This window comes from Zeus faber (assembly GCF_960531495.2).
Source record: "Zeus faber genome assembly, chromosome: 4".
Taxonomy (NCBI): domain Eukaryota; kingdom Metazoa; phylum Chordata; class Actinopteri; order Zeiformes; family Zeidae; genus Zeus; species Zeus faber.
In genome coordinates this window covers 5,212,571-5,236,125 of record NC_137191.1, presented here as the reverse complement: position 1 = coordinate 5,236,125, position 23,555 = coordinate 5,212,571, and the positions used below count along the sequence as shown (strand labels likewise).

Here is a 23,555-nt window from a genome sequence, read left to right as displayed (position 1 = left end):
GAGATGTGCTCGAGAGCAGCTCTTGGAGACAAACAGTTTACTCAGGACACAGACAAGTTTTTATGGTCATGGTTTGCATTGTGACATAGGAGTTTGTTCACAATGTAACAGATGATGGGGTGACTAGAACTGGTTTTAACTGTCTATTGTGACACAGTGTACAGACAAGTGTACACAGTATGCAGAGTATGTGCATTAACAAGTGTACACACCTGTGTTTGATTATATGATCATACAATAATACAGTATATGATCATACAATAATATAGTACTGTAGCAAATATATTTGGCAGGAGTCCAAGGCTGACCGCAATCACCTACATGTGTGTGAGAGAATTAACACTGTGCTGAAATAAAGATGTGACAGGCTATATGAGGTTGTGTTCTTCATTATGTGTGTGCATATACTGTGTGTTTATGTGATTACATAGATTAAGATATAGAATGTTAGATTATATGATACAGTTTGACAGAATATGATAGAATATGATACAGTATGACAAGATATAATAGAATATGATACAGTATGATATGATGCAGCTTGACACAATATGATACGATAAGACAGAGTATGATTCAATACAATATGATACAATATGATACGATACAATATGATAAAATATGATACAGTATGATGATACAGTATGAAAGTATATGATATAATATGATATGACACAGTATGACATGATACAATACAATACAATATGATACAATATGATACAAAATGATACAATATGATGCAACATTATACAGAATATGATAAAATATTATACAATATGATATGTTACAATATGATACAATATAATACCGTATCATAAGATACAATATGATACAACACAATATGAGGCAATACAATAGAATTTGATAGTATGATAGGATAAAATATGATCCAATATGATACGATATGATACAGTTTGATATGACACGATATAGAATGTATTTTATTTATTTATTTATTTATTTATAAACCCTTATCAGTCCCACAACGGGGAAATTAGCAATTTCTTTGCATTTACCCATTCGAGTATCTGACATATCTAGGAGCAGTGGGTTTCCATGTATGTATGATACAGGATACAGGATGAACAGGATATGATAGGATACAATATGATGCAATATGACACAATATGATAAAATATTATACAGTATGATAGGATACAATATGATACAATATGATAACATATGATATAGTATTACATGATACAGTATGGCACAAAATGATACAATATAATGTGATAAGACACAGTATGATACGATGCAATATAATACAATATGACACAATATGATACAATATGATGGGATACAATATGATACAATATTATATGATACAATATGATACAATATTATATGATACAATATGATACCGTATGGTATGATACAATATTATACAATATGATACGAGACAATATGACATGATATGATACTGTATGACACAATATTATATGATACTGTATATGATACAATATCATACAATATCATGTGATATACAGTTTGATAGGATACAATGCGATACAATATGATACAATATGATGCAATACAATATGATGCTATAAGATACAATATGATAAGGTACAATACGATGCAAAATGATACAATACATCATGAGATGGTTTGAATCAATAAGAAGCAGCACTAAACAATACAATCTCCTTCTTGCATGCAATGTTTGCTTAGCTGCTTCCTTCCACTCCTCCACCTTCGCTGGTCACCTAGCACCACCATCATTGTGAGGACTTCTCATCCAGCAGCATCCAGAACAACTGAATCACTATGGAAACCAGAGAGCCATGCCCTCAGGTTACATCTCAACTTTACCTGCACTTACCTCTGCAACTCAGAATGAAAAACTATCAACGCAATTTACTGTAATATAATGCAATGCTGAGCAATAAGAAGATAAAGATACAATATTCCAGAAAGAAATGATTTAATTAGCAACAGTGCATGTCTCCTGCTGTAGAACACTACAAGGCATGAAGCTGATTGTCCTGGAAGCTATGTTCTGTATAGCTCTATAGTGCAGGTGCGTCAGTGGTTCCACATGCGTCAAGCTGTCATTCCAATACATTGGACTTTTGGTGTAGTGGAGCTGGTGGAGCTGGCAATACATTTTACAATCTTTAGTCACAAAATGCATGTAACACATCTAGTGAAGACAAAATAATAATAATAATAATAATAATAATAATAATAATAATAATAATAATAATAATAATAAGTTGCTGCAGGCAAAAATGGCTTCAACCCAAATTGGTGAACTAATAAATGTGGTTAATCTGTGTTCCAGTTCGGAAGGGTGCAAAGGCTACAATGTAATGCACTCCCCCTATGAAGCAAGTTAAGGTTAAGTTTAATTTGTAAAAGATATAATTATTTGACTTGATTTTACATTTCTTTCAAAGGTGGATAAAACTGGCATTCTTATGAGGCTCTATGGGCCATATAGGGTTTAAATTCAATCAGCAGAGACTGAACTTGAAGTCCCTCTTTTACTCCTGCAGCAGATGCAGCAACGGCCTCGAGGGCGCCGGGAATACCGGGAGTCAGACAGGAAGACCGACCTCTGACCCCCGGAGCAAAACACCCGCGGACAGAGAGGTGAGACGGCGAGCGCTTGGTGCCGGTCGGCGCCGGGACCATGTCACAGCACGAGCATCGGACGTTCACGTTCCGAGGCGGTTCTGATCCAATTCTCCTGCATGATTCCCCTTCTTTGTCTGGACGTGTGTGTGTGTGTGTGTGTGTGTGTGTGTGTGTGTGTGTGTGTGTGTGTGTGTGTGTGTGTGTGTGTGTGTGTGTGTGTGTGTGTGTGTGTGTGTGTGGCCGTGCGTGTGCTTGTGTGTGCGTGTGTGTGCGTGTGTGTGCGTGTGTGTGTGTGTGTGTGTGTGTGTGTGTGTGTGTGTGTGTGTGTGCCGGGACGCTGGACCCATTCATGGGGAGATGGAAGGAGATAGTCCTCCGTTGTGACGGAATTAGCCTCAGTCAGCCTAAAAAGGATTTAATTGGGGTTATGTATGCCCCAACACACCCCAGATTTTGTACACACACGTACACACACACACACACACACACACACACACACACACACACACACACACACACACACACACACACACACACACACACAAGGTCCCTCCTTGGTCACACCACAGTTTCTTACTCATCCAATAAGGCTTCCTCTTGGCTTGAGCAGGCTCCTTAAGACCCTGTCTCTACCTCTTCCTCGCTTTACTTTTCCTTCTGCCTTCTTCCTCAAAACCCCAGCATCTTTTTTTTTTTTTAACCTAACCCTTACTTTTCAATCACTGGGAGTCAGAGCAAGCGATCAAAGGCACCGCATTCTTTTCAATTGATGCGTTACTGAGAGTAGCATGAGGGCCCGCAGTTGCCAGGACGGTAATCTCCGTGGCCTGTACCGTGTATTGCAGCTTGGACGGGTGGACTCCCAAAGATCGAGAAACTGACCATTTGCAGACGGGGAGATCGGCGAGCGATCACCACGTACCGGCTCCGAACTCATTGCCTGTCTTTTCGGTCCGCTGCTCAGTTGCCGACGCGGCCGCGAACCATGCTGGCGCCTCCACGCCGGGCGACGGCAGCCCGCGTCCACGGGGGACGCGGACACCTCGGCGTGGCGGTGCCGATGAGGTGCCCCGGGGGCGTCTGGCGGGGAGCGCGCCGCGGTCCGGATGCAATGTCCTGGAACAGCCGACAGGGCGGAGGAGGGAAAAAGAGACTCGATCAAGTGATCAAATGAACGGGGAATATAAGCACTGTCTGTGGTTGTGTGCGGGTGAGACAGCAAGCAAAACGTGGGGGGTGGGGGATGACCCGGGAGAGAGAGAGAGAGAGAGCGTCTTTTAAAGGCCGCAGAGGGGCGAGGGAGAGAGAGGGAGAGAGGGAGAGAGGGAGAGAGAGAGAGAGGGAGAGAGGGAGAGAGAGAGAGAGAGGGGCAGTCCTGACATGGTCCGTGTGTACGTGCCGGTCTCAATGACTTGGCGCTGGATTTCCAGATTCCAGGCCCACTTTTGACAGCTTTGGCTCCAAAGCGGCTCAAAGTCTTCCGGCGCATTCCTTTTCGCGTTGATGTGCCGTTTTTTTGTTTTGTTTTGTTTTTTCAACACTTATACAAAGACACGCAGAATTCCACCTGAAGAAAGAGGAGGAAGGATGAGAATGGGAGTGACCGAACGTTAAATAAAACAATGACATTTCAGTCGAATTCAGCCCTCAGACGTCCTGATTCGGGCCAGGTTTTCCCCTCGACGACAGGTTTTTGGCGATCGCCGAGCAAAGCCCCAGATCGGAGGGAAGTCACAGAGCGCTCCCGTGAGCGGCGAGGGCGTGGTGCGAGCAGGTTTAAAAATCTGCTCGTGTGGGGAATCGACTCGGGAGTGACGCAAGGAGACACAGCCGACGAAAGGAGAGCACGGAGCAGCAGCCAGAAACACACAACAAACCTCTCTAGGTTTTTAATATATTTCTTATTTAAATGCTGCTTTTGTTCTTTTTTTTTTTTTTTTTTTTTACCTGATCAAGAATGGAATAAAAAAATTAATGATCCTGTACCGCGCACGGTCTCACTTCTCGCGTCTGTTTTCGTGACAAAACGTAGTCTGTCAGGTGTGAAACCACCACGGCTGCAAGATTCACCACCACGAGACGGAAAGTGGTGTCGTGTCAACGGTACAGCGGTCTGACCACTTCGGAGGTGTAGTGTGCGCGTGGCATTACTTGACAGGGCAGACGTTTTGTTTTTCAGCACGACCGGCACCCTTACTGTTCGTGATGAATGCCTTGCTCGAGTGCCCTTACATTTGGTGTTGAGGTCTTGAATCTTGAATCTTGAATCTTGAATCTTGAATCTTGAATCTTGAATCTTGAGGGAAAACCTGGTGAGATTAAAGCATAAATTAAGCCATTTTTCAACGCAGGCCTGGGTTGGTTCCCATAACTTAATGGTTTTTTTTTTTTTTTTTTAAGATTTGAACGTTTGCCCCATTAGGCTGCATCCAAGCACAGTGGGATCTGCAGCAGACAAACAGTAAAGCGTAAACAGTATAACTTGAAAGAAACAAAACGTGCTATGAACACTTAAAAACTATGGGAAGTTGGGGACCAACATTTTAATAAGGCCTGGGTTGAAAAATGGCAAATGTGCCCTTTAAGCCGATGCCCTTGTGGCAGAGATGGAACTGAACTAAAAGGGAAAATGAAGAGACCGACGGAAATGTAACTGAGTAAAAAAAAGTACTTTACCTCCTTTAAAGTAAAAGGCAGAGTTTCCAGATGTAACTAGTCACTGATGCTGCTCTTTCCACGGAGAATCTCCCGAGGGATTTTGTCAAACCTCCTTTTCCGTCTCCCTATTATCATTATCTGTTGTTTCCTTCTTTCTCTCCCTCCTTTCTTCATCTCTCTCTCTCCCTCTCTGTCTCTCTCTCCCTCCCTCTCTGTCTCTCTCTCTCCCTCAGTCTTTTAAAGGAAAGTTTTAAGCTCTTTAAGGAGGAGTGGTCCAGAAACGGTTTTATTTTCGGGGTGAGATACTACAGGGCCAACGCAGAGAAATGGCGACTGCTTTATTTTCTAGTAGGGGAAGCGAAGATGGCCATCTACCTCACGAGGAGGAACAAACTGAGGGGAAAGGAGAGTGTTTTAGGAAGAGTGTTTGTAGCGCTGGTCAGGGCCAGAGTCTTGATTGATTTTAACTTTCACAGACTGATGAAGAGTCTGGACGTCTTCATCAAGCTGTGGTGTTTTAACGACGCCATCTGTTCCCTGGTGGAGGACGACCTGTGCTTCCAGTCTGTTTTTAACGTGTAGGACTCTGTTAGTGAACCAAGTGTGTTTGTTGTATTGTCTGTAACTGTGAACTAGAGAAAATGTTAAAATAAAGATGCTTTAAAAATCAAAAAAAATCTCTCTCCCTCTCTGTCTCTCTCCCTCCCTCTCCGTCTCTCTCCCTCCCTCTGTCTCTCTCTCTCTCCCTCTCTGTCTCTCTCTGTCTCCCTCTGTCTCTCTCTGTCTCCCTCTGTCTCTCTCTGTCTCCCTCTCTGCCCCTCGCTCCGCTTCTCTTCGTGTTTTGTGTTTTCTTTAAGGAGCTTTATTACACACCTGTTAACCACACACGCACGCACGCGCACGCGCGCGCGCGCACGCAGACACGCACGCAGTCACGCACACAAACGCATAAACATAAGCGCGCACGCAGACACGCCCACACACACGCACGCGCACACGCACGAACACAAGCACATGCTGACGCGCGCACACACAGAGTGGCGTCCTTCTGTTTTTTCATCAGGATTTATATGTAGACACTGTACGTCAAGATCAGTCGTTGGGTCCATCAAACTGCTCATCAATGGTTGATGAGCTTCATGTCCTTGGAAATTACTACAAACAGCGCAACTACTTTTTTTTTTTGGAAATAAAAATCGGGATCTGCATGAGCTTCATCTGCAGGGGGGGGGGGGGGGGGGGCAACAGTACTTAAAGAAGTACTGTAGACTGTTACAACGGAGCCCTGATACGACAAGTACTTTGGCTCATATACTTTAACTTAAGGACGAATGCCAATGTGGTTCTTTCGGTTTCACCACCGTTGTCGTGCACCGGGGGGGGGGGGGGGGGGGGGGGGGGCGCTCCTTCCGCCACCGTGCGTGTGACGGAACGCGCGCTCCCAGCGGCGCCGCGGGGGCGCGCACCTCCTCCAGGCGGCAGCGACTCGGAGCATCTTCGTTCAGCCGCAGAGCGCACGGGCAGCGGGGCGCAGAGGCATCCGTCACTTCACGTCCCACAACTTCACAAACTCCTGCGAGCTCAGAGGAGCGTCTCCCTGCTCCCAGCGGGATTTGCACGCGTTGCTTCTTTTTTGTGATTTTAATGATGTGGGTGATTTCACTATCAGGGGCCAGATGATGAACACTCTCCAAACAGGATAAAGAGGAAAAAATGAAGACTAAACCCGGAATGATACTTCACATCACCACCCATCGCAGGGTGAGTCGGACATCAGCTTGACCCGGTTTGGGTTCTGTCGGGATCAGACCGCCTGGAGGGGCTGTTTTCCGGGCTTTGATCAGACATTTGGAGGTCCTCCCGAGGGATGGTCCTGCGCTCCCGGGGCTTGGGAGCGACACAGCGGCTCCTTCCTTGGAACTTGGCCCCGCGCCGCACGGTGCCGAGCGGCCCCGAGAGGAGATGAGAGCCCGGTCGGTGCAGCTCCTCTTCTGCTGCCTTAGCCTGCTGCGCACCGCCGCCGAGGTAGGACCAGGATGCTGGACTCAAATTTGACCCAATAAAATACAGTTTAGAATTGTGTTGCAAAAACCTGCGATCGACCAAGTGGATTTAACCGAATCTTACTGCGTAATTACGCACGACTACCTTCCAAAATGCAATGAAATTGGTGCAATATATTGTTTTTACAATTAGTTCCGTTAACACATTTTCACTTTATTGTAATAAAAAACGTCTTGAAATAAAGTTTATTCAATACATTTCAACACCTGCGATTACTTACTCCCTCTATGCCCCAAATGCACATTGTTGAATGTAGACTAGCAGGGGTTCCCATTTTTTTTATGGCATGGCCCACTTGGCAGACCTAGCTCTGGCTCAGGACCCCCTCCAAAAAAAAAATGTATACACCTCATCTGCCTTATATAATATGCCGCCATGTAGTTTGTGTGTAGCGCAAGTATATCATTTACCCTTACCTTTGTTGACAGAAAGTGTAAACCACACAATAAATAAACCCACTCTCTCTACTGAGAATGAGTATTGGAAAAGGCATTAAAAATATTAAATAAAACAAAATTAAAACCATAAAATATTGATAATTTTTGCACCCTTGCAATTCCTTCAGGGATCACTAGGGGGCGGCGGACCCCAGTTTGGGACCCCCTGGACTTAAAGCTTGTAACCTACTGTATTTCAGCGTGTAGTGACTTCATGGCTGTTCTCTTCCTCCTCCCTCATCGTCAGGAGACTCCTCTTCCCCGGGAGCTGCTGGAGCGTCTGTCCCGCAGTGAGATTCGCAGCATCAGCGACCTCCAGCGGCTGCTCGAGATAGACTCCGTAGGTAATGCGCTTTGTTATAACGTAGACGCTCACACCCCACTGAGAATAGATCCTGATGTGGGAAGTCTGCGAAAAGGGCTATTGACCCTTTTAGCGGGCGTCTCCCATCAGGGCGCACACAGGGCTAATCCATAACATCGATATCGGGGGAAGATCGTGGAGTCACCCATACATCGTCTATGTTTAGTTGCTCCGCCAGCAAAGAGATACTGCGTACCAGAAGTTTTTTTTTCGAGCTGGAAACCGGAATATATGACTGTTCTTGAATGAAACAAATCGATCCTGCCTGGTCATGACATTAAATTTTCTTTATGAACGTGATCAAATATCAGCGCCACCTCACGGGTTGAACTCAGCACAACGCGTGCAGGGAGGATGCTGATGCAGACTGGGAGTTTCAGTGGCCCTCACAAATAAAAGAGCGGTCCAATCCGAAGCCAACCAACCTGCATCGACCGGGCTGGGGCTGTGAAACAATGGCCATTTTTGGAATTGGGAAACAGCGCCTCCTCATTTGGCCAGTGGTGGAGTGAGGGGGTAAAATGTTTAACCTTTAACCTCACCTTTAGCATTGTATACAAGCCCCAGGCTGCCTTTCAAGGTCGAGTGGCCAATAATCTACACACAATGATCCACCGACATGTCAAACTTAGTATTAGACCGTCACGTTTGAGGGGTCCACACAGTTAGAAAGAAGATCCACATGCCGTGCTTTGTGCGCCATCGTCACATCCAGTCTGGAGAACGAGCCGCGCCTCGAGAGCCCGGCACGGGCTGGCCAGGGCTGCGTCGTCCGCTCTGAATGCCGCGCCCTACCAACAATTTGAATGGACGTATGAGTGGGATGTGGTTCAGTGCACCGTAACACGCCTTTCACCCGGTGCACGGTGCTCGGCACCATTTTGGAAGGAAAAATGGAAGAGTGTCGCACTCCCAGACGGCGAGCCAGTGAAATGTGTCAGAGCTCACCAATCTGCATTATGTTAAACCACCTAGGCTTACTTTATACTCTACGCTAACTCTACTTTACCACTATGCAGCTCTACCTCCCTCTACTCTAATTCTACTTCTTCTTCTAAGGGGACCTATTAGGAAAAACTCACCTGCACATACATTTGGGTCTCTGATGGGCCTACTAACACAAACTGTGAAATAAGACAACCCAGTCAGTTAGTTGTGAGCTGCCTGTTTCAGAAAACATGTGGTTGCATAAATTGTTCTATTTAAAAAGTACCACTCAGATCACACACAGAATGCTATTAGCGAGGTCCTTCCAGCCATTTGCATTCTGGGAATTGTTGTTTTCTAGTTGCACCCCGCCACCCGCTGCCTCCCGCTGCCAGTTCCACGATATAACTGAGAGCTACGCATTGTAACGGAAATGGTACGTCAGCTCTTCTTCTTTGTGTCCTCCGAGGCCTTGCAGCGCAACATTTCTTTACCATGCGAAGAAGCCCCGGTGTAGTCCGGGTCCATTCATAACCTTATTTGATCAAAGCGGTTTCACATTGTGACTTGACATCACACAGTATATGGAAGGATGATCTTGATCCTAATGTTTGCATCAAAGGGAATCGTAGGATCGCAAACAGCGATCCCTGCCTTCAACAAGTTAGGGAGTGACTTTTTTTCCCTGTGTAATGCTGGTAGGTCATGTAGTCTCTTCCATTTAATATTCATCTAATATATAGAAATCGAGCTCAGTTTTGAAAATAACTTGAGAGATGCAAGACATCTTGAGGAACATAAATCTGCTATGATCTTATCTTGGGCGAATAAGGAATTTCCGATGTTTTTCACTTCTAGCCAGCAGTGTTGGGATGTGGTGGGTCACATTTGTGCGGGAATAGATTTTGGTGGACTGATGAGTTGAGATCAGTGAAAGTTTACGTACTAAATAAAACCGAACCCGGAAGTCATGCTCAAACCCCAACGGCTCTCAGAACTCGAGGCCTCAGGAGGGGCCACCGACTGAAAGTGAGCGTCCTGGAACGGGATCTTTTAGAAGCGTGTTAGAACGCCTGGAATGCATAATCTGAGTGGTACTCTTGGCAAAAGAAAAACTTCAGAAACATGTTTTGGGCACCTCAGAGACCTATATTAACTTGGTGAAAAGGAGCATGATAGGTCCCCTACCTCTACAGTGTACTTCCACTCTACATTCAATGTACTCTCTCTCTCTACTCTACCTCTTGTGGCACGGTGGCGCAGTGCATTGCACTGCTGCCTCACAGCAAGAAGGTCCTGGGTTCGATTCCTGGGGCGCTGTTGGCACCGTGCTCCGGCAGGTTATCTCCCAAATAGGAGCCTTTCTGTGTGGAGTTTGCATGTTCTCCCCGTGTTCACATGGGGTTTCCTCCACCTCACGTCAAAAGCAGAGGAGCCATTTCACCGGCCACCATCAAGCATGTGCATGTGTGTGTGTGTGTGCAAGCATGTGTTGTCGTGTGACGATTAAAGACTGTTTCTTTTCTTACTCTACCTCTAATTTACTCTACCGCACGTCCCCCTTCTCCACCTCTACTGATCCACGACGTTTGTTGGTATCTTGACAGAAATATGTGACATCAATGTGGCATTGATTAATGAGACGGTGTGGTCCTGGCTGTGAGCTTCTTGGCACTTTTTCCACCTGCTCTGCTGACCAGGTCAAAACGCACGGTGCAGAAGGTCAACTAGCTCGACATCACGTGCAACCTCATTGGGCAGGAGCGGCTCTCCGCCCGCCATGTGCTGTTTGTTCGCGATGCCGCTGCACACAATAGACCTTAGAAGTGTGACGGGAGGCAGAGTTCAAACCTTTGCCCAAATACGGACTGCCGGATCAAATGGAAACTTCTCCCTGGACAAAATGAGTGAAGTTACACTTAATCGTCCCCGTCACAGTCTTGTGATTTAGGCTGATGTTTAAAACTGGGACATTTGCATCTGCACACATTCCTCTCCCTTTCCCCGTCAAATTTGTTTTTGCTCTTGCATTTCCTAACGCTGCTGTTGTCATTTTGCACGGGGCACAGTTGGATTATCACTAAGTCAGTAGCATTTCTTTTTTTTCTTTTTTTCTATTCTGAAGGAATTGGGAAAACGCAGTTTATTCACCACACACCTGTCTATGTCCTGATCCGGAAGTATCTGAAACGCTAGCAAATGGCCCGCAGGTTTGGAGTGCAAGGGTAGAATTTGCGCATTCAGTGTGAAAGACGGAGGCTGCTGAACAGCCTCTGCAAACTGCTTTGCTCAGGGTTCTTTTAGAGTTTTGCTTCTAGCCGAGTAACCAACCAGTCCTGCATACGCCGCATTGCAATTGAAGCCTCAAGACATGTTTGAAGAGATATGATAATGCTTTATTGAACCCTGGGAGGGATTCAATAATAGAAGTCAGAAGTAGAAATCAGAGCTGCAGAGGTTGACAGAACAGTGTCATAAATAAATGAAATAAAATACAAAGTGATCTCAACATGGGCGAGTACAATAATGTGAAGTGCAAATAGTATATATCTTATCTATAGTTTGGTGATAATAATGGTAATAATTGCATTATAATAATACAGTTCAGCAGTTCAGACCTCTTGATCCTATCTCAGTAATAAATCAGCACCGATAGATTTCGGGAGGCGACACTGGAGGAAATAGGTGTTGCATAAAACAGGCGTCATCGTGTTTCGCGCCCCCAAGTCGGGCAATAAATTCCTGTCTCAGCCCCGGGGAATATTTTTTTGGTTTGGAAACTTCTCCTTCACCCCCGGCTGCATGAGCTAAAAAAACTGTTGCTTGATGTTTTGTGTTTCTCTTTGCCTGGACGGAGGCGCAATGAGTCCTGGCATCATTGAAATGCAAATGGGAGTGTGACGGCTCATTATGCTGCTGTCACGCTGCAGAGCCGCTCCGCTGGAGGGCTGCTGGGCAGCCATGGATAATTCATGCCCAAATTCCTGCATGTCAGAGGTGGAGAGAGGGACGCACGCACACACACACACACACACACACACACACACACACACACACACACACACACACACACACACACACACACACACACACACACACACACACGCGCACACACACACACACACACACACACACACACGCACACAAACACACACGCATACAAACAGGGTGATAACGGGAGGGGTGGACTTTGTTGTGCTTCAAAAGCACAATGTGTACTAATACATTTCGGGAGTGAGTTCCTGCATGTAAGTAGATGAGGGTTTAAACTTTGTGGGATAAACAGGCACTTGGATACACACACACACACACACACACACACACACACACACACACACACACACACACACACACACACACACACACACACACACACACACACACACACACACATTCACACACAGTCTGTACAAACTGTGAGGGTTTGTAATCTAATTAAATGAGTCCTACTCAGACATCTTTTAAAGTTTTTTTTCTGAGGATCAGACACACACACACACACACACACACACACACACACACACACACACAATCCTGACGGAATGTTCTGGGGGATCCTTTGGTTTGTGTAAAATTAGATTTGAATACATTTCCAAGTGCTTGAGGGCAGCCTTGTTCATCACCAGTGTTATGTTAATGTTAACATTGTTAAATATTTTCAAATAATCAATTTTAAATCGCATAGTTTCAAATCTTCAAACCTCCTCTTGGCACCCAGTGGTGTTTTACTGGGTGTACGGTGTAAACTGTGTGAGATGATGACGACTCTTCCTAATAAGTACGACTCATACTAAAATCCTGAGGGCAGACGATACACACACACACACACACACACACACACCACAAACACACACAAATACACACACACATGCACACACACACACATACTGTACGCACACACACACACGCACACACATTTTCCATATGCGCACACTCCTAATCTTCAGCCGCTCATGGTGCATGAGTTGGAGAGCGACCACACACACACACACTAACACACCCACACACACTTTTAGTGAAGAAGCTGGTACAGTCACTGGGGTGGAAACAGTCCCTGACCGCCACATAACCACACACACACATACACACACACACAGACACACACACACACACACACACACACACACATGCACACACACACAAACACACACAAACACACACACACACACACGCGGGCACACACACACGCAGGCACACACACACACACACACACACACACTCACACACACACACACACACACACACACACACACACACACACACACACACACACACACACACACACACAGGATCATAGAGTTCCTTCAGTAAGACTTCACGGGGTTAACCGCCGCAAGGTAAAAGTCGTGGGGTCGCAGTATGGATTACTGAATTACTAAAATATCTGTACAGCCCCAAAACCAGAAGTCCCACCGGATCTGTGATCTGGTGGTTTAAAAAAACAAAAGTAGCATATGGTATGTATCTATCTTTTTCCTGAGTTCTATTCAAACCACATCTGAGAGAGGGAGGTCCATGCTGCACAGTTGAAGCTGCAAGCCCGCAAACCATGAAAGTAAAAAGAAAAATAACAAGAATGCCATGTGAGTTACGTGCACACAGAGTCTCACTGACCCTGGGTGAGCGAGGACAAACCAGAAGAGAGAGAGTTTCTCTGGCAACCTGTTTGTCGCCCGTTCCGTCCTCTGGCTTCCTCTGGCCGACGGCGCGGCTTTCCACTGTGACGATTACGGAGCGTTTGCCCCTTTCAGGTGAAGTGGTGGAGGAGCTCACTGCTGTGAGTGGCCCACGAGGGCCTTGAAAGCTTTGAAGTGGAATTCCTGACAGACGGAGAAAGAGCGACGGAGGGGTGGACTGAGGTTGTTCAGCTGTGTTTCTTTGTTGTTCTGTGTCTGTTGATGGTGAATGGAGTTCACTTTAAACAGAAGTGTAGTGCTATTTTACGAAGAATTTATTGTCCTTGATTGATAGATAGATAGATAGATAGATAGACAGACCGACAGACGGATAGATAGATAGAGAGATAGACAGATAGTTTGCTATTTCACTCATTATCCATTCTATCGAGCAAAATGTGTGTGTGTGCTGGTGTGTGTGTGTGTGTGTGTGTGTTTTGTTGTGTCTGTTGTTCAGATAATGAGGTGACGGAGGAGACCAAACACAGCTTCCACAAGGACTCACAACACCGCTTCCCAGACCCGAAGAGAGCGCACACACACTCCAGACACAGGAGGAGCGTCGGTGAGGCTCGCACACACACAAATACACACGCATAAACGCACACACACACACACACACACACACACACACACACACACACACACACACACACACACACACACACACACACACACACACACACACACACACACACGAACGCACGCACACACGCATAAATAGGGGACGGTAGCTCAGGAGGTAGAGCTGGTGGTCTAGTAATCTAAAGGTTGCTGGTTGGATCCCAGGCTCCTCCTGCTTGCATGCTGTAGTGTCCTTGAGCAAGACACTTAACCCCTCATTGCTCCTGATGGCTGCGTCCGTTGGTGTTTGAATAATTGTAAGTCGCTTTGGATAAAAGCGTCTGCTAAATGACGAAATGTAAATGCATACACACACACGCACGCACAACCTTGTCTTGCCAACCCTGTATTAAACAATTCTTATGTGGCCGCAGTTATATTTAGTGTCGCCACTAGTCGTTAAGTGTTAAGCACTAGAATTATCTCTTGCCTAACATGCGGTATTAAGTACCTACTGTACGTGCAATGCTTTAGCTAGTACATGAATGCACAGATTAACACTGTACAAGAACACAAACAACTGCCAGGCAGCAGGACGGCAGAAAGTGCAATCTGAGGGTTGCCGGTTTGATCCTCTGGCAAAAGAAGAAAGAACGACACATTTCTCTGACTGACGGCGATGAGCTGGGTGGAATCTTGGGCCAATGATTGTCGAGTGCTTGCAGCCGTTGGAAAGGCACTCCAGGCATACCGTCAACACACTTTACCTTTTCGCTTAAAAGGCCATGAATCTCACACATGTGACCTGTGACCTCGTTCCGAAACCCTTCTCCCAGTGGTGGAGGAGGCCTTGCCGGCGGTCTGCAAGGTGCGGACGATGATCTACGAGATCCCCAGGAGCCAGGTGGACGCCACCTCGGCCAACTTCATCATCTGGCCGCCCTGCGTGGAGGTGAAGCGCTGCAGCGGCTGCTGCAACACCAGCAACATGCTCTGCCAAGCGTCCCGCAAGCAGCACCGCGTCGTCAAGGTGAGGGACGCCCACATGGAGAGCTCTACTCGTGGATTAATACTTCACATACTAATCTATTACTGGCGTTTACGTCCCAGCGCAGCAGGAATAGCTGGGAATTGACACCAGGAATTAATCTAATTTTATTCAGAATTAGTCTAATTTTAGCCACATCATCTTTGTTCGGTGGGGAAGTCCATCGGTCGATTCTTGTTTTGGTTTCCGATGTAACGGATGAACTGGAAAATGCATTACTGCACGAAACATGACTGTATAATGCATTAATGCAATCAGGATTGATGTCATTTTAAATTTTATCGGTTTCGGGTTTAGAGAAATGACGACTTCAAGAACATAGAATTGCTTGAAAAATTTTTTGCGCAGTGGAGCCTCTGGCCATGATACGGCAATTTGCACACATGGATAACAACATGCAGAGGTGGAGGTGAGGGCCACTATATTGGGGCCTGGACGGCCATCTTTCACCTTGCCAAAGTGTCACTCCTGTAGATGACCCTGAGCCCCATGGGGCCTTCCAGCACAGCAAGATGTATGTGTGTGTGTGTGTGTGTGTGTGTGTGTGTGTGTGTGTGTGTGTGTGTGTGTGTGTGTGTGTGTGTGTGTGTGTGTGTGTGTGTGTGTGTGTGTGTGTGTGTGTGTGTGTGTGTGTGCGTGCGTGTTGTTTTGATGTGTGCAAACAAGTTTGGTGCATGCACGTGTGTTTTTTTGTGTTTCTTTACCAAGGAAAAAAACGTGTGTGTGTGTGTTTGTGTGTGTGTGTGTGTGTGTGTGTGTGTGTGTTTGTGTGTGTGTGTGTTGTTTGTGTGTGTCTCAGCTCACCAAGGTTTATTAGCCGCAGCAGCCTTCATACAGGTATTTTACAGTGTGTTGCAGTATATACAGTGGGGCAAAAAAGTATTTAGTCAGCCACCAATTGTGCAAGTTCTCCCACTTAAAAAGATGAGAGAGGCCTGTTATTTTCATCATAGGTATACCTCAACTATGAGAGACAAAATGAGAAAAAAAAATCCAGAAAATCACATTGTCTGATTTTTAAAGAATTTATTTGCAAATTATGGTGGAAAATAAGTATTTGGTCAATAACAAAGGTTCATCTCAATACTTTGTTATATACCCTTTGTTTGAAATGACAGAGGTCAAACGTTTTCTGTAAGTCTTCACAAGGTTTTCACACACTGTTGCTGGTATTTTGGCCCATTCCTCCATGCAGATCTCCTCTAGAGCAGTGATGTTTTGGGGCTGTCGCTGGGCAACACGGACTTTCAACTTCCTCCAAAGATTTTCTATGGGGTTGAAATCTGGAGACTGGCTAGGCCACTCCAGGACCTTGAAATGCTTCTTAGGAAGCCACTCCTTCGTTGCCTGGGCGGTGTGTTTGGGATCATTGTCATGCTGAAAGACCCAGCCACGTTTCATCTTCAATGCCCTTTCTGATGGAAGGAGGTTTTCACTCAAAATCTCACAATACGTGGCCCCATTCATTCTTTCCTTTACATGGATTAGTCGTCCTGGTCCCTCTGCAGAAAAACAGCCCCAAAGCATGATGTTTCCACCCCCATGCTTCACAGTCGGTATGGTGCTCTTTGGATGCAACTCATGTTTCTTTCTCCTCCAAACACGACAAGTTAAGTTTTTACCAAAAAGTTCTATTTTGGTTTCATCTGACCATATGACATTCTCCCAATCCTCTTCTAAATCATCCAAATGCCCTCTAGCAAACTTCAGACGGGCCTGGACATGTACTGGCTTAACAGGGGGACACGTCTGGCACTGCAGGATTTGAGTCCCTGGCGGCGTAGTGTGTTACTGATGGTAGCCTTTGTTACTTTGGTCCCAGCTCTCTGCAGGTCATTCACTAGGTCCCCCCGTGTGGTTCTGGGATGTTTGCTCACCGTTCTTGTGATCATTTTGACCCCACGGGGTGAGATCTTGCGTGGAGCCCCAGATCGAGGGAGATTATCAGTGGTCTTGTATGTCTTCCATTTTCTAATAATTGCTCCCACAGTTGATTTCTTCACAACAAGCTGCTTACCTATTGCAGATTCAGTCTTCCCAGCCTGGTGCAGGTCTACAATTTTGTTTCTGGTGTCCTTTGACAGCTCTTTGGTCTTGGCCATAGTGGAGTTTGGAGTGTGACTGTTTGAGGTTGTGGACAGGTGTCTTTTATACTGATAACGAGTTCAAACAGGTGCCATTAATACAGGTAATGAGTGGAGGACAGAGAAGCCTCTGAAACAAAAAGTTACAGGTCTGTGAAAGCCAGAAATCTTGCTTGTTTGTAGGTGACCAAATACTTATTTTACCGAGGAATTTACCAATTAATTCATTAAAAATCCTACAATGTGATTTCCTGGATTATTTCCCCCCATTCTGTCTCTCATAGTCGAAGTGTACCTATGATGAAAATTACAGGCCTCTCTCATCTTTTTAAGTGGGAGAACTTGCACAATTGGTGGCTGACTAAATACTTTTTTGCCCCACTGTATATATTTGTTTGGGGCCGAACTCTCACTCCGTGCTCAGTTCCTGTGAAGAGCGGCAGTTTGGTTTTCTCCCCCTCAGGCTCTCCTCACTTAAGGACCGCGCAGGAACAACGTCTTAACGTTGGGAGACGCCCCGTGAACCCGGTCTCCCGCTCTTTCGAGTCGAGGCGTTCAGCCAGGCACCCTCTAAAAGCAGCAGGGTCACTTTCTCCCAAATACGTCACGTCCTGGACGAGGGATTTGGCGCTTCCCGTTCACACGTCACGGAGGCCGGAGGCGAGGAGGCCTGACGCAACCTCTCACTGGAGGGCGGAGGAAGGAAAGGGGAAAAGGAGCCCTCCTTATCCCCTTTCCTTACGTGGTGACACCAAGGGAACGTGTGGGGACAAGTAGGGGAAAGAGAACGGTGAGAATAATGTAAACAAGGTATAGGAAGGGGAGAGAGTGAAGGGAGGGGGGGGTGAGAGGGGAGGAGGGCGACGCAGGCACATGATGAGGATGAAGAGGGACGCCTGGAGGGGGGGGGGAAGTGGGAGGAGGAAGAGGAGGAAGAGGAGGCAGTTAGTTTGACCTGTGATGCCCTGTGGGAGATGAAAGCGTCTGCAGGAGAGGAAATCAAAAGTAAAGTCTGCCGCAAATCCTGGGATTCAGTACACACACACCCACGCACGCACGCACGCATGCACACACACACACACACACACACACACACAGACGCACACAAACACACACACACAAACACACAAACACACACACACAAACACACACACACACACATAGACAAACACACACACACACACACACACACAAACACTTAGACAAACACACACACACACACAAACACACACACACACAAACATTTAGACAAACACACACACACACACACAAACACAAACACTTAGACAAACACACACACACACACAAACACACACACATAGACAAACACACACACATAGAAAAACACACACACACACACAAACACACACACAAACACACACACATAGACAAACACACACACATAGACAAACACACACAAACACACACACATAGACATTGCATGTTTTTGATATAACAGCGGTGAGAGTAGATTTGTTTGGAATAACATGGCACATTCCCGTCCTCTCCTCCTCCTCCTCTCCTCCTGTCATCCTCCTCATCTCCATACCTCTCTCCTCCTCCTGTCCTCCCCCCCTCCTCCCACTCTGCCTCCTGTCCTCCTCCTCCCCCACCTCTCCTCTCCTCTCTCCTCCTCCTCCTCCCCCTCTCTTCTCCTCTCCTCCTCCCCCACCTCTCCTCTCCTCTCCTCTCTCCTCCTCCTCCTCTCCTCTCCTCTCTCCTCCTCCTCTCCTCTTGTCTCCTCTCCCCTTCTCCTCCGGTCATCTTCCTCCTCGCCACTCCTCTCCTTTCCTCTCCTCCTCCTCCTCCTGTCCTCTCCTCTCCTCTTCTCCTCCTGTCATCCTCCTCCTCACCACTCCTTTCCCATCCTCTCCTCCTCCTGTCACCCTCCTCCTCTCCTCCTGCTCCTCCTGCTCCTCCTCCTCCTCCTCCTCCTCCTCCTCCTCCTCCTCCTCCTCCTCCTCCTCCTCTCTCTGCTCCCTGTGTCTCACTGTGTCTGTTCAGACTTGAAGCCTTGTGTAATCAGTCCTGGAGCTCTGCAGCTTTGGCTCCAGGTCCAGGATGCCAACATCTGCACTTGTGCATGAGTCTGCGTGTGCATGTGCATTTTGTTTATACTCTGACCTGACTTTTTTTTCGTACGTGGGTTGTTGGTACGTGTTGTGTCTGTGCGTTTGTGTTTGTGGAATTAGCTGGTGTGTTTTTCGCGAAGCAGCGAGCGTCTGGGATAGAAAGCTTGATCCCGATCTGTCGCCTGGAGCTGTTTTTGTGCCGATATTGAATAAGCAGCACATGCAACGTGCACATTGTGTCCATAATGACAGACCGCGGCTCAGCTGATCGGCTGACGTCACATGGGGCCGCTCTGAAAAAGGTTTAGCCGTCCTTCCCAACATTTGGAAGTGGTTTCCTGCTGTAACACCAACCTGGTGCAGCACCTTTTTTTTTTTTTTACCGTTTTAATAGTTTTCAATCGTGACCGCATTCTGGGCACTTTGAGGCTGCTCACCATACTCACTATGAAGAAGAAAAAAAAAGGTTTGTGGCAGTTGAGAGAAAAATGTTGTTCACATAGAAAAATAAACAATACGAAGTAGGTATAGTAATGTGTGCAAGCTCTTCAAGCTTCAAGGTTCATTGTCATGAGAACAAAAACCGCATTGAAGCAAAAATTAGCTGCCTATGAGATCATGAAATCATCACTGAAAATCATGCTCTGAGGAATGATTGTGATCTTTAAATGTATTGTTCTATAATAAGGACCAAAAACTGAATAGAGTAACATATATATATGAATATCTATGGAAGTAATATTACTTTATATATATATATATATATATATATATTTATTATATCATTATATTAATGTATAATATGACATATTTAGATCCCTATAACTCTATTAAGATATATTCAAAAAGGAATATATATACATATATATTCCTTTTTGAATATATGCACGTATATATAATAATATATATTGTATGAGTAACTCATATATTTATATTTAATGTATTTTATGTCTTAATAAAGCAATTTGAATTGATGTATAACTGGTGTATGAAACGTGCTGTACAAATATACTTACCTTGACTTAGCTCTAATACGCCTCCTTTCTCTGTCTCTCTCCCTCTTCCCCTCTCTCTTCCTCTCTTGCTCTCTCTCTCTCTCTCTCTCCCTCTCTACGTCTCTCTCCGTCCAGGTGGCGAAGGTGGAGTATGTGCGAAGGCGTCCCAAGTTGAGGGAGGTGCAGGTGAAGCTGGAGGAGCACCTGGAGTGCACGTGCACGAGCAAACACCACATCAGCCAAGCAGCACACACAGACAACGGTATGCAACTGTGTGTGTGTGTGTGTGTGTGTGTGTGTGTGTGTGTGCGTGCGTGTGTGCGCATCTGTGTGTACGTGCGTATGTCCGTTTCCCATGTGAATGGCGCTCCTGTCTGAATGTGTCTCTCCGCACCGATAGCAGCTGATAACAGATCTGAGGTATTTACTGTGTTTTTCCTCTCTGCTCAAATTATACCCCGGGGACAATCACACACACTCACACACACACACACACACACACACACACACACACACACACACACATGCAAGTACACGTACACGTACACACACACACACCCCTCCAGCCTCAATTTTCCAACAGGCAAAAAGACAGGCCAAGCCACTCCTAGAAACCACTTTATAACTGATTTATAACGACTTTACCTCCTTAAAAAGTGTTTTTTTCTTCTGTCCATTTCCTCAATATAACTCACAGTTATAGTTTTATAGACAGAAGCTACTGAATTCTAATCATGATAATAATATTTTTGGAGATTTATAATGAGGATGAGCGTGAAAAGTTGTTTGGTTCAACTCGCCCTCTATTTATCAAATTATCCAATTAAAACCCTAAATACCTGATTGAACTATCAAAGCAATGTATCTAACATGGTATGTTGTGTATTATTATACAAATAATAATTCATAATTCAGTCATTATCAGTCATAATTAAGAGGCAGTTTGTAGAATTTCTTTTAGGTCCTGCTGTAGATCAGAGGGTGTGGTCCTGCAGCAACTGCAGTCCTGCTTGTTTAAAAAACATCAGTAACTAGATGTACACCTGGAATTCAGAAAGTAAACGCTATGTTGTATTTGTATCTACCTGCAGGAGGTGAGTCCCAGAATCTCGTCTTTACCATTCCCAGTAAAGTTGTCGGCGCTGCAACCCGCGAGTCATGGCCCAGTAGTTGAAAAAACGACACCCACACGATATCTGCCCTTAACCGTTCCTTTCTCCCGACAGGCATCAGGTAAAGCCCTGACGAGACGGGAGGAGAAGAGATTGAAGCGGCACCTTCTTCTGCCTCCATCATCTGTTCCCTTAGAGCACCGGTCAAGGGCTCAACCCCCCCCCCCCCCCCCCCCACCTCCCAACTAACCTACTTGTCACGTAAGAGGTGCGATGCACAGCCTGCAGACGCTGGCCGTGGCCCTCTTTGATCAGCGCTGTGGTGACATTTAAAGCGTTTGGCCATAAAAGCGACACATCCCGGCCCAATTATTATAAAGGTCCCTGAGCGGAAGAGACTTGATTTGAGCAAGGAGGCGGACGGCTTCCGTGGAAGAATAGAACGACATTTTTTTTTTTTTTCAAAGAGGATGGACGATTTGGTGGGAGGTGTTGGGGACGTCGTGGAGGATGCATTCTGGGATGCCTGCTCCAGTGTGCAACACGGGATCATGAACTTGGCACAGTCCTTCTGAATTTCCGAGAAGATGTGCGGACACTGACAGTGATTGTGTTTTTTTTTTTTTATTACGGTACTTACACATCTTCTCCGATAGAGACACACATCGGCACATGATTACACACACACACACACACACACACACACACACACATACTGTACATAGACATGCATACACATACTGTATATCCTCCTATTTTTGTAACCTCTCATTTTCTATCAATGTCGTTTTCTATTTCTGGCATTTTATCCACATAACGACTGGAGAGAAATCCTCTGTACATGTTATTGATACTAATAAACTATTTATATACACATGAACATTGAACTGGTTTTGTCATTGATCATTTGCCTGCAACGCTAATTGCAACATGAATATCGTCATTTTCAGCGTTGGTGTTATGGAACCATATCTGAGTGGTTGAATGGACCAGAGTTCAGTGAGTTAGCTCCCGTGGCCTCATGCTGTTGTTGGGAATTATTCCTTTAATCCCTTCACATTTACACTTAAAATGGTAATCCATGCGATTATTTTGTTAAGAATTTATTTTATTTTTGGATGGCACTTCATACGTAACAACCAGTCAATGTATTTGAGTTATGCATGTGCTCCTCTAGATGCAGTTTCCATTGTTGGTGGCGGTGGATCCGCCTTGGAAGGCAGCCGTGGTGAGTTTGATAGAGCAGCGTAGCTTGTTGTGGTTAGTAAACTGTTGATGTGGATGAGCATTTACAAAATATGACCGTCTTACAGAGCGAAATGGAGGGTAAAGGGTAATGTGTTGAAAAAAAAAAAGCATAGTTTTGAATGGAATTGTGGGACTTGTGGTGTAATTTACCCAACGCAGACGGTCTCATGAATCGCCGCTTTAAACTGAGCCAAGGTAATTATGTCATTGACATTAGCGATAAATGTGGCGTCTGCTTTTAAAGAGCAGATAGACACGTTCAATCATGAATACAAGAGTTGTTTCATCAAGCAATTTGGCTTCTATTGAATAACTGTGCCGCTACAGGAATGGCAGCCAATTAACAACCGGCCAAACAGCAGGAAGGAGGAGGGTTGTAAATTTTAGTGTGTTTTGGTTAAGGGCATATACTCCTCATCCAAAACCAAAGCCTTTTGAGCTTCACCCATACTGCCTTTCCAACAGCCCAAGTGGAACACCACCAACTGCCATCTGAAAATAATGCGCCGTGGCTCCACGCAACTTTCACCCCTGTGATTTATAATGAAGTCACAGCCTCTTCTGAATGAGTGTGGAGACAGTAATAAGAGGGGTCATCGCTATGTTCCCTCAGCCCTGTTTCCTTTATTCCTTTCACCGAGATCAGTGACAGGAGCTGAAAGAGTGAGTGAGCGAGCGAGCGAGTGAGTGAGTGAGTGAGTGACCACCCATTTCTGATAGGTC

General features: G+C 45.7%; 1 protein-coding gene across 1 annotated transcript; it reads left to right on the top strand.

The window, feature by feature from the left end:
* The first annotated feature begins 6,803 nt into the window (after window positions 1–6,803).
* pdgfaa (platelet-derived growth factor alpha polypeptide a) lies at window positions 6,804–21,806 on the top strand. Its single transcript, XM_079999047.1, has 6 exons — window positions 6,804–7,266; window positions 7,990–8,086; window positions 14,167–14,274; window positions 15,110–15,303; window positions 20,608–20,734; window positions 21,699–21,806. Exons 1-6 carry the CDS (start codon window positions 7,204–7,206, stop codon window positions 21,707–21,709), a joined length of 600 nt encoding a protein of 199 aa, XP_079855173.1. The 5' UTR covers window positions 6,804–7,203; the 3' UTR covers window positions 21,710–21,806.
* The last annotated feature ends 1,749 nt before the right edge of the window (window positions 21,807–23,555 follow it).